This window comes from Hippocampus comes, unplaced genomic scaffold (genome assembly GCF_001891065.2).
Source record: "Hippocampus comes isolate QL1 unplaced genomic scaffold, H_comes_QL1_v1.1 scaffold100, whole genome shotgun sequence".
NCBI lineage: Eukaryota > Metazoa > Chordata > Actinopteri > Syngnathiformes > Syngnathidae > Hippocampus > Hippocampus comes.
In genome coordinates, this window is record NW_017805282.1 from 643,908 (window position 1) to 656,411 (window position 12,504).

Sequence of the window (12,504 nt, forward strand, 5' to 3'; positions counted from 1 at the left end):
CACCACCGCAGCCTGTCCGGCTGTCCTCACAAAGACCGCGTCCCTCCCGAGAGTAAGTCTCGACACGCCACAACGCACTTGACTCTCCGCAAACAAGTCATCTGACTCGGCGTGACCAAATGTGTTCATTAGCATTAGCTTCGCTATGATAATTCACGGATACTCTGCTTGTTGCCAAAACAGATCCATTTTTTTTTTTTTTTTGTCCTCACTGTAAAATCACTGAACCGATCATGTGACGAGACGAATGAGACTTTCAGATGACTTGTCGGAAGCAACGCCAAACATGTGCCACCTTCATTTTTATCATCCATTCTGCATGTTTGTTGTGTTGCACTGCAGGTCTTTTTTTTTTTTTTCCTTTAACCCTTTCATGCACCAATAATGTAACCGGATAACATGATAAGCTGTCCACTGTAGTAACTGCTCTCCCTGAAAGGGTTAAAACTGACCACCGGTTTCTAACATCAATGCGTGTGGCTCAAGGATGTATGTTTGGGCTAACTTGGCAAGATAATTGTTGCAATACAACCGAATCCGGTAAACAGCACAAAATGGATACACTTAATTCTTGATACGAATTTTTGTTGCCGTAAGTCTGCTTTTTTTCCTTCTCTTTATTTTACCTCCGACATGTTTTTACATCCCAGTCGTCGTTTTCCTCCCTCCTCATCACATTCGTGACATCTGCTTTCGCTTTTGGCTCTGGTGAAATGAAAGTGACCGCAGAGTCATTCATTGCTGAAGATGCGATGCCCCTTTTACAGTATCGCTTGCTGCTGATTTCTATGAGTTCGCCTTGACTCATCTGTAACACCCGACACCAAAAAAAAATTGATTTTACGGCCTTGGTTCACATTCACTCACGCCTGACGATTGTTTCCCAATGATTGCATGCGTTCGCCTGTGTAGCAAGAAGACCGAATGTGCACGTTATCACCTTTGTTCATTGCGGGATGCTACTAATGCATGCTCGGCCTTTGGCGACGGGAGTTTCCTGGTAACTTTCCTGTCTGCTCCTGTCTAACCCTCGTTGTCTCTCTCACCTTCTCCTGTCAAGTCCTTGCCATGTATGAGAATGTTTTAAAGTGCCCGACCCCCGGCTGCTCCGGACGGGGTCATGTCAATAGCAACAGGAACTCGCACCGCAGGTGAGTCTTGTCAGTCAAGCGAGCGCTAAGCAGACGCTAAAGCGGGCGCTGAAGTGAGCGCTAAGCGGGGCGCTTATGTGGGGGCTATGTAGGTGTTGTTGTGGGTTGAACCCTTTGGTACTTTTTCTCAAAATCCGAAAGGGTTGACATGCGTCCCATTTAGTCAATGAATGACTTTGTCACATTTCACCAGCTATAGGATAATGATTACAAAAAGTCAAACAAAGACAAGCAAAAGCTGAAAAGTGGCATTCTCGAGCAAGGACTGAAGATCCGCTTCTTGACTTTCCTCTTTTCTCCTGCTCCTTTCCATAAGTGCGCGCGCGTGTCTTCCGCCGATGTCATCACATCCTGTGTGAGGGGAGCTCACGATCGTTGCCCCTCAATTCCTGCAAACAAACACAGACGTTTCCCCCCCCTTTCTGTTTTTTGACACCTGATACAGTATCACCGCCACCACACACACACACAATGAAGGTCCATTGATCAATAAAAGCCGCGACTGCCCCTGACGTGTATAATTCAATCCGTCAATCATTTTAATCCTCCTGCATTTGTAACTAAATACATTAAACATGACAAAACAAAACATTCCGACGAATGCCCAGTGTGATCGTTCAGCGTTGATCTTTGTTAAGCGCGGCTTCCTTTTAGTTCTAAAATGCTGAGAGGTGATCCGAGGAGGTGCTAAACGGACAATACGTGGATGCTCAGAGGACGGTAGAGAGGGCACTAGACGTTTTTGTAAATTCTCGTATAGTTAGGAAAGTCATTGAAATTGTGTCGTCGCTCGGTGAGGAAAAGCTGCACAGCCCCGTTAGAGGAGCGTGTTGCCAGACATTGGCAGTGTTATGTGGCACAGCCCCACTGGGAGCGTGTAGACAAAGCAGCAGTAGCTAGCTTAGCATCTGTTAGCCAGCCACTGCAGCTCCGCACGGGCTTTCATGTCTGGCCGTCGCCATGGAAACGCCCACAGAGCAGCGGCAGCTGATGTGTCGCACGCTTTTCCCGCTCGCCGGCCTCCATTCAAACCTTCTTTGTGGGCACAACATTCAGTCAATTTGCAGATGTCCACACCCTTATACACTTTTAAACTTATTAAAACACACGTCAACATGTTCCTCTCGCGCAGCTCTCCGAATAAGAGGTCGTGCGTGCTTGCTTTGAGCTTTTTATGTCACTCCCAGTTGACCTTCAGGATAAAACCATTTCACCACACTATATAATTTCATTGAGCAAAATCTGCTAGCTTAATGCTAAGGTACAGCATAATGCAAAATGACCCAGAGGATGGAGATGAGCATTGATTTTACAGTAATTCTAAACCTTTATAAACCACGGGTCCCCAAACTTTTTTTTTTGTGAGGGCCAAATAACTTTTCCCTTCTCTGACGGGGGCCGGGTTGGATTTGTTACAAAAAGTGTGACGATCGCAGGAGGTGTCTAGACGTTAACATTTATTGTTTTCCAAAAAGCCGCACACAACCAGATATGAACCCTTTCTGGGCTCTTGACAGGCACAATTTATCAAATTAATCATAACCAAACATTTTTACCCAAAGATTGGGTAAGAGAAAACTCTTACCCAATCTTTTCATCATTAGTCCATTTTTTTATTTGACAGGGGTGCATTGCGGATTTTATTTATTTTTATTTTTTGGAGGGAGGGGTTTCGGATAGAACACAGACTGCAGAAGGGTGGAATCGAATGTTACGTTCTACGCTTGTACAAGTCTCGAGCACGTGGCCAGACTTGAAAGAAAAAAAAAATGCATCTCTGGTATTGTTCAGCGGGCCGGCAAAATGCAGAGGTGGGCCACATTTGGCCCGCCGGCCGTAGTTTGGGTACCACTGCTTTAAACTATTAACAACTGAAATAACACTAATGAAAAGAAATGTGGTACTACATTGAGGGTGTGCACTTCCAAATTGGGATTTGCGAAGATAACATTAAAAAAAAAAATTGCTTCAAAACAAGTGATAGAGCGCCAATGATGAACACTGTTTTTCTGATGAAAATGTGTGTGTTCAAGGCTTCAAAGGCTTTTTCTTTTTTAGAACATAGAAGCCAAAACCCAAAATAAAAGCGTGGGTTGGGGTGTTTCTCGTGTTTTGGAGTCTTGTGTGAAGTCACGCTTGTTCTGTGGGAGCATTTTGTGGGTTGGACGGGACTGCTGCTGCGGCAACAGAATACCAGGAACACACCAAGGTCTTTCATCACTGTCTAAAACTGACCTTGGGTCAGTAATGGGCTCTTAATCATGTTCACGCTGTCTTACATATTTTCTAGATTTTCAAAGAAAGGCAGCACACTTCACATCCATTTCTCACACTCTGCTCGAACTCACTCAGATTTGGGTGGCGTTTCTGTCTCACGCACATTCAGAGCCCGCCTCTTGTTTTTGCTGATTTCTAAGTTTAAGGTGTAACATAAAGTCAAAATATGAACATATTCTGATTGACAAAACAAGCTTTTTTTTCCACCTCTGGTCAAAAACGGACAAGGGCTCGCTCACTGACAAATTTTCTGAAATAGATATAAAAATATAGATATAAAAGGTTGATTTGTTCATTTAACCCTTTTGTGCTCAAATAATGATAACCTACATCAGGTGCCTTTTTATTAGTCTTTAGCAGGGGTCGGCAACCCAAAATGTTGAAAGAGCCATATAGGACAAAAAAAACAAAAAACAAATATGTCTGGAGCCGCAAAAAAATAAAAACCTTCTATAAAACTTACAATGAAGGAAACACATGCTGTATGTATGTAGGAGACTGGACTGTCTCAGAATTGTTTGTTATTCATTCCTTTGTTGCGTGTTCACAAACGCCCCCATAGAATTTATTTTGTGATTTCCTCGCTTGATTTTTTTTGTTTTGGTGCATTATTTTCGCTTTTCTTAGTGAAGTGAAGTGATCATTAATTTCCGTTTTTCAGAGGCTGTATTTGAACGCCTCTCGAGTTGAAGAGAAGAGTCGGAAGTAGACGTGTCTGTGTTTGTCAAGACTGTTAAAAGCATCAATAAAGTGTACGTTTTAAAAAAAAACAACACCACAGCTCTCCTTTTTCGGAGCTGCAACATGTATCTATACGGGTGTTCACACGGCACACATTTGCTCCGGTGCTACACCGATGTATTTTGTTGCGATATATTTAACTCCGCAGCAAATTTTGTGGAGCGTCACACATACAAAGCTGCTGAGCGTGTCAGCACCAGCGCAGCGTCGGTGCAGCTCCACCTGCGGTCACACGGCAGTTTTTGCAGTGGAGCAAAACGACGGAAAACAAATGAGCTGTCGTGTTGGTTCTTTATACAGAGATGAAAGTCCTCCGGATTTTCCCGGAGTTACGGGTTTTTCAAATTTTTATGAAAATCTCTCCGGAGAATTGAGGAAAATCTGCCTAAAATTAATCCGGATATTAGTTGACAACATTCAACGAAGACGCGTTTGAGTTTGTTGTTCTGCTTTCACGAGCGTAGCCATGTTGAGACACGAACACTAGTAACGGTAGAGATTTTCGTCTCTTTATAAACACACTTGCTAAACCCCAGTGGAACGAATAAAAGACACCGTGGACAAGACAGTTGTCGTAAAAAATACATTTGGACAAAAAGGGAAACACACAGATTGGCAGAAAAACGTGTCCGTCCAACTTCGAGTGTCGTCTCGGCTAGCTTAGCCTAGCTGTTGTTGTGTGTTAAGTCGGGTGTGTGACGTTGGGTGTGTGACGTTGCGTCGGCGCTGATTGGTTGAAATCAAAAGACGCGCTTGCGTACATGTTCGCGCTGAAGCACGCACAGCAGAGAGCAACGGACTATCTATTGCTGAGGCTCGCTTAGCTCGAGTGGCATCGCCACAACAGTAATACCCTCGCCTCGCATTCTCACGGCCTTGCCATATAAGATAAGCCTTTATTTGTCCCGCAATGAGGAAATTTTGTGGTGAATCTTACGTATATGGCCATATCGCACAAATCATACGGATTCTGAAAATTTCCGTTATTTTTTTTTTTTTTTTTTCCTTTCCCCTATCAGGTAGTTCCGTTTGCTTTTGCCCAGAATGGTGCTAGTCTACTCGAATGCTTTCATTTCCGGTAACTTTCCAGTAAATCACGTGGTTCCAAGTTGAAAACAGCAAAGTATTCATTGCATACTTCAGTAGTGTACAAGCAAGTTCTACAAGGAAACAAATATATCATTCATATTTCGTGGGTTTTTTTCTGCCGTTATTTTGACATATAAAATGCTTTGGTATGTTGTAAGGATTTTTTTGCTCTTTATAAGGATTTTTTTTTGGTAGTTTATGCAGGTTGGCGCTCCGAAAAGTTGACAGGTATGACAGACACGTCTTTCTCCTTCTCGGTCTCCGCGCCTTCAGCTCGAGAGTGACCGCCCCCGAAAACGTAAATCAACGATGACTTCAATGACACTCAGAAAAGCAAATGTTTAATGCGCCAAACAGAAAAATTAAGAGAGGAAATCACAAAATAAATTCTATGGAGTGCGGGGGGTTGTGAAAACACAACAAAAGAACAAACTACACAAACAACTCCGAGACAGTCCAGTCTCCTACAAAAGGAAAGATGACGTTTGGGGACTATTTCCCCCCCGTTGTAGTTGAGATGGTATAACCCAAGAGGTGCTTGCTGATGTTACCAGCTCTGTCTTGCGTTGTTATTAAACAATCACATGACTGAAGTCCGACAGAGCACGAAAGCGACGCACTCTCGCCGTACTAATCAACTCTTCTCATGCCTAGCCAGGCTACTCCCCCCTCGCAAACGAGCATTTGCAGAGCAAATTGGAGAGTTCACACTTGCAAATTTACATCGGTGCTGCTCTTTAAACGAGCATTTGCTCCAGTGGAAATTTTTAAACCACCTCCCTGAGGTGGATTAAATTTGCTCCGGTGTAAACTGTTTTCCGGGGCTAGCCGGAGCAAATTTGCACGCGTGACCGCTCCACTGGCGCAGCGCCTGCGCAGTACGGAGCAAATGTTGCTGTGTGAACACCCCTTATATCTATTTGAGCTATATTAGCTTACTATCAAAATCTTTTTCCATTTTCAAACATTTTTTATAAAGCTCCAGGGAGCCACTAGATGTCGCTAAACAGCCGCGTGTTGCCGACCCCCGGTCTTTAGGGATGAAAAAAAAAATTATGGCAGTGGATGGCAACACACATGAGGGTCCATTGTAGTGGTTGATGCACAACTGTGACACTAAGATTAATGAATATAAGAGAAAGAAACATTTGAATAGCTGTCCACTTTTGTAACCGCTGTGCCTGAAGGGGTTAATTTCACACTGATTGTTTGGGCAGGCACCTGCAAAAATGGAGATACAGCGCATGTCACGTGGACTTCATGTTCCCTTCAGTTAACCTTCCCATCAACTGTACATATGTGTGTGGGTGTTCGCTAACTAACCATGTGAACCCTCCCACCCACCCCTTTCCCACTCCCAAGTCTGTCGGGTTGTCCCATCGCGGCGGCTGAGAAGATGGCGAAGGTGCATGAGAAGAGTCACGTGATGGACAGCGGCAGCAGCAAGTCCAATCAGACGTCCGACCGCGTCCTCAGGTACCACCCGCTTCCTTGAAAGATTTTTACACAATTTTCAAAATCCTTCTGGTGAACGTGCATCGATTTAGAGAAATACATTGACATTTTTCTTTGAACTAGTGGATGTTTGAAAAACGGGTGAAGAAAACTTGATGACAGAAAACTGCCGAAAAAAAACGAGTTGTAGGAAAACCGGGGCAAACGAAAACCGAGGTTCTGCTGAGCTCAACATGGGCTCGGCTAAATGCAAAGCGTCTGCTGTCTTGTCAGGCCCATGTGCTTCGTGAAGCAGCTGGAGATTCCTCAGTATGGCTACAAGAACAATGTGCCCACCAGCACGCCGCGCTCCAACCTTGCCAAGGAGCTGGAGAAGTACTCCAAGACCAGCTACGACTACAGCGGGTACGACGGCCAGCACGGGGGCGGCTACGGCAAGAGGGGCGCGCTCGGCAAATCCCACCACAGCCGGGATACCTCCCCCAAGGCATTTGATGGTGAGCTACATGAAATCATCTCAAGGGCCGCCCTTGCACCTTCTTTTTGTAACATGCGCTCGCCTATGGCTGACAACGAGGCGCTCTAAGGCCGCCACGCCAGCCTGTAGACCCGGTCCACGAGCTAGTTATCAAGTTGGACTTTTTAAAAAAAGTAACAATTCCTCCGCCCCTGCACTTCAGCCTTCCTCCCCGTGCCGTGCGCGTACTCACTGCCAACAATGAGGCGCTCTAAAGCACTGCGGCACTGTGGTACACTTTGGAGTCTGGCATGAATTGCCATTCATCAACTGTAGAAAAACTAGAGCGTCTTTGTTTGCATCACCAGTTAATAATTGCCTCCGACCCTAAAATGCCGCTTCTCTTTGGAAAGTCTGCAACCACGGCCCGCTTTCAAGCGCCTCCTTGTCGCAGAATGGATGGATGGCGGAGGTGCAGACGGAGCGAGCATGAAGCGGGATTGAGATAACGGAGGCGAGCCCGCTTTGCTATTTGGCTGCCCGCCATCATCGGCAATTCCGTGATTCACAGTTAGGCGTCGGTGCTCCGTCACGATGTTCGCCATCACCTCTCACGACACGCCGCCTCTCTTCTTTTTTGTCGCTGCGGAGGCTTCGTGGTCCTCATGCTAAAAATCACTTGAATAGTGATGAATGCTCCGCGTTTGGCTGTCATGTATTATTCAACGTGTATTTACATGAAATTACTGAGGAGAGTAAGAAATGCGCCTAATGTTGCGACTTCTTTCTCAGAAATATATACATTATTTATTTTATGATTTTTTTTCTCGAAAAAAATACGACTGATTTAAAATATGCCAATGATTTTTAATCATTCAAGACATTTTCTTCTGACAAATCTTTCGCCCTTCCGTGTCCTCATCTTTGTCGCATGTAGCCAAGCGTTACAGCAAGACGTCAAGCCCGGCCAGCAGCACCACCAGCAGCTACGCTCCCAGCAGCAGCAGCAGCAGCAGCAGCCTGAGCTGCGGCGGGGGCGGCGCTGGCGACCCGGCCGGCGACCTGGGCGGCGGCGGCGGCGGCGGCGGCAGCAGCGCCAGCAGCACCTGCAGCAAAAGCAGCTTCGACTACACGCATGACATGGAGGCGGCGCACATGGCTGCCACCGCCATCCTCAACCTTTCCACCAGGTGTCGAGAGCTCCCGCACGCCATGGGAGGAAAAACGCACGGCATGATGATGCAGGTAGAGGGGGTGGGGCCACAGCCAGCTCATTTGCATATTAGACCCGAACCGCTGCCTTTGGTAACATGGAGACGACAAATGACATGCTACAGTATGTTATCTTCAAACACGTCTCTAAATTGTCCATAGCTGTGAATGTGAGTGGTCACAGCACCAGACTGGCGACCAGTCCATTATTTGTCTCCACGCGCGCCGATTATCTGCTCCTTTCCCTCGTGTGTTTGCATCAGAGCACAGCGGGTGACCTGGACGAGGAAGACGGCGATGGTGGCTTGGACGCTGGCGGGCAACCGGGCGGGCCGGAGGGCAGCGGCACGGTGCTGACGCCGCTGCAGCCCATGTCCCCCCAGCGCCAGGCCCTCCTCAACAGCCACCGCTACCAGCTCAGCCAGGCCGACTGCTGGGACCTCCCGCTGGACTACACCAAGATCAAACGCGTGGACGAGCACCAGCACAAGGAGGTGAACGCAGCAGATGACACCGCGGTTTTCACGTCCTTTCTTCATCCACGAAAACCAAGTGAGATGGACGGATGGAGGCCCCAAGCTAATCTGAAATTCTGATCACATGAGCAAAAATGTCGCGATGAGCTATTTTTAGAACAGAGCCGTGGGCTACTCATGTTATCCTTGGGGCTAACTAGTACCCACTGGCACCCATCCATCCTTCCGTTTTCCGATCCGTTTATCCTCATAAGGGTCGCGGGATGCTGGAGCCTATCCCAGCCGTCTTCGGGCAGTAGGCGGGGGACACCCTGAACCGGTTGCCAGCCAATCGCAGGGCACCATTTTATTTTATTTATTTCATTAGTACATTAACAGTGCAAAAAGGGCATCCATGTCATTGGTCTCGCTCCCTCCCCCTCCTGGTTTTGTTTGCGGTCGTCCCACTAGGGCGATGAGCTGGACGCCTTCCACGAGCTGCTGGACGAACAGCACTACCCGGCCGAGGCCAGCGCCGTGCCCAGCCCCAAACACCACAAGTACTCGCCCTGCAAGGAGCCCAAAAAGGAGAGCCTCACGTAAGAACGCAAATCCCATGACAGGGGTGCTTGGAGTTTGTTTGGAGGTGACGCTCGTGTGCTCGTCTCACTGCAGGCTGTCCAGTTGCCAGCTGGCCGACAAGAACCTCAGAGGAATGATGGCCTCCAACGCGCAAGAGCTCAGGTGAGCATCTGAGGGAGGGCGGGCAAACTCGGATCTGGGGGTCACATACGACCCGCGCCCTTCTTTTATCCGGCCCACCAAATGCTTGATTCAGCTAAGACTGTGTTCCTCAAATTGCGTCATTCAAATGTATTGTGCATCTGTCCCTTATCTCATTAAATAATTATGGTATTGGTTGTAAATAATACACTTTCAAAAAAAAAAACATCTCTTTATTAAAACGTCTGTTAATTCATTCATATCATTTTTTTTTTTTTGTCAATTCAAACGGGGAAAATACATTACTCTGATGTACGTCCCTTCATTGCATTTTTGTTCATCATAAGTCTCAATTAACCGACTTTCAAACAGTGCCAAATTGTTGTGGCAATTGTTGGAGTCCCAACTCAATTTCCAGCAAAGTCCAGTCACACATTTTGCTGGTCCTCCACAAAAACTGAAAAATGCAGTCCATCCATCATAGGGGTCTTTCGCTCAGCGATTGCGTGCCACCGGAGACGATAACCACAAAGTGTCGTGTCCCTCAGGTGTCCCACACCCGGTTGTGACGGATCGGGACACATCACGGGAAACTACGCTTCTCACAGGAGGTAACGCAAGTTGCACCATGAACGCCTTGGCAGGATCGCCAACGCTTCCTCTTCCACCCTTCAGCCTCTCCGGTTGTCCTCGCGCCAAGAAGAGCGGCATCAAAATCCTCCACAGCAAAGAAGACAAAGACGAGCAGGAGCCCATCAAGTAAGCTTCTTCATTCTCAACCAATCGCCATCATAGAACCTTTTGGACTAACATCAATCATGTGCAATTTGGTTGATATTAGTGAGTATGAATCAATTAATATTGTAATGTCCTTCAATGCGGAAAGAAGGATGCACACAGTCGCTGATGTAATCTGTCGTTTTTTTTAATAAACAAAAGAGCAATAACACACACATTCATAGGAGTTGCTGTTAGCCACAACTCACGCCCATGCGCTCCACACTCACGACTAACTGCCGGAGCCAATATTTGCCCAACCTGGCTCCTCCCCTCTCTATGACGTCACACAAAGACAAGAAACAGATATTACAATATGTTTTCCATTTGGTCAAATAATTCAATTTAAAAAGACAAACTCAACTAGAGCTGCGAGCAGCCAAAGACGTCCCTCACAGCTCCGGTCTCGTTGGCATCGCGAATTTTTGGAAAATGAAGAACATCAAATTAAAAACTAATTTGATAAAGTATGAGCCCTATAAATGGTCTCAAATGAGGCAAAATGTGAAAGTAAATTAAAAATGTCGGATTTCCTGTTGAATTTTTCTTGGTCTTGGGCTGTCAAATATGTCTGCAACTTTTGGTAGGTCTTATTGAAATCTGTTATCCTCCAAATTTTGGTGATCTTGGTGACATGTACTGTTGCACGTGTCACCAAGATCACTTCTTCAGTGAAAATTTGCATTGGGCGTTGTTCAGAGATGAAAGTCCTGCGGATTTTCCCGGAATTCCGGGGTTTTCACATTTTTATGAAAATCTCTCCGGAGAATTGAGTAAAATTTGCCTAAAATGAATCCGGATATTAGTTGACAACATTGAACGAAGACGCGTTTGAGTTCGTTGTTTTGCTTTCACGAGCGTAGCCATGTTGAGACACTAACACTAGTAAGAGTAGAGATTTTCGTCTCTTTATCAACACATTTGCTAAACCCCAGTGGAACGAATCAAAGACACCGTGGACAAGACAGTTGTCGTAAAAAATATATTTGGACAAAAAGGGAAACACACAGATTGGCAGAAAAACGTGTCCGTGCGACTTCGAGTGTCGTCTCCGCTAGCTTAGTTTAGCTGTTGTTGGGTGTGACGTTGGTGTGTGACGTTGTTGCGTCGGCGCTTATTGGTTGAAATCAAAAGACGCGCTTCCGTACATGTTCGCGCTGACGCACGCACAGCAGGGAGCAGCGGAGTAGCTCGAGTGGCGTCGCCACAAGTCATACCCTCGCCTCGCATTCTCATGGCCACACTATATCTCGGAGATTTCGAAATTTCGGCGCGAACGGAAACCACAAAGCGTGCATGAGCCCGATCACTTAACTTGATTTGCAGGCCCGAGCCCGAAGCAAACCCGAGATTTCATATTTTATTTGTGAGGAGGAGGGGTGATTTCTGATAACAAAGCCTGTCTTTTGGAACGAAATCTAAGTTAAACAAGACTGGATAAACATTTACATATTTTATATTTCTGTTCCTGAAGAGGTTACATTAGCGGACAATTTTCCATCATTGACGGATTTTTTTTTTAAGAGTGGACGGGGAAAATTTAAGGCCGTCCGTCATTTTGACGGGTTGAAAATTGAGCCATTCACCACAGCAGCAGTACGTCCTTAAAAATCGAGTGCGGCACTTGAAGAGAGAAGCAGCGAGACCAAAAGGAACAATGACGGCTGGATCATAAAGATAGGAAGGAGTTTTTTGAATTGTCATTGCGAGAGTTTAGTACAGTACGTGTTGTGATGTCGCCGCTTCTGTTTTTTTTTGCGAACCACGGTCTCTCGTGGCCAAAACTATTCACGGCCTCGAAAAAAAAAAAAAGTCAGCGAGAGAGAAGCTCGACCCGAACCCGAAGCAATGATTGACATTTTTAGGCCCGACCCGACCCGAAATTCGGGCGGCCCGATCTTACCTATAGTGTACGTGCATATATATATACACACACACAGTATATATAATTTTTTATTTTTTCCGAAATTGCACAATAACCTAATTAAAAAAATTATATTGTTGCCAGGCCTGATGTGTTTACAGTTTCATGAGCTTTTGTGCATGTTTAACCCCTCAAAAGCAGTGTTCTCTTGGCGAACGGCGCATTGCCATGGCAACAGCTTCTCGCAAAAATTCACAAATTTCATGTTGCAACATCAAGAAGGCCTAAACCATAGGTGTCAAA

The 12,504-nt window shown here is 46.1% G+C and overlaps 1 protein-coding gene across 1 annotated transcript in view; it reads left to right on the forward strand.

Moving 5' to 3' along the window:
* myt1la (myelin transcription factor 1-like, a) overlaps positions 1 to 12,504 on the forward strand; it is a 35,704-nt gene that overhangs the window by 19,792 nt on the left and 3,408 nt on the right. Inside the window, exons 13-20 of the mRNA XM_019871537.1 lie at positions 6,621 to 6,734; positions 6,987 to 7,210; positions 8,108 to 8,415; positions 8,646 to 8,876; positions 9,309 to 9,436; positions 9,513 to 9,581; positions 10,109 to 10,171; positions 10,236 to 10,319. Of these exons, the coding sequence (XP_019727096.1) occupies positions 6,621 to 6,734; positions 6,987 to 7,210; positions 8,108 to 8,415; positions 8,646 to 8,876; positions 9,309 to 9,436; positions 9,513 to 9,581; positions 10,109 to 10,171; positions 10,236 to 10,319 (1,221 nt within the window). The remainder of the gene's footprint in view (positions 1 to 6,620; positions 6,735 to 6,986; positions 7,211 to 8,107; positions 8,416 to 8,645; positions 8,877 to 9,308; positions 9,437 to 9,512; positions 9,582 to 10,108; positions 10,172 to 10,235; positions 10,320 to 12,504) is intronic.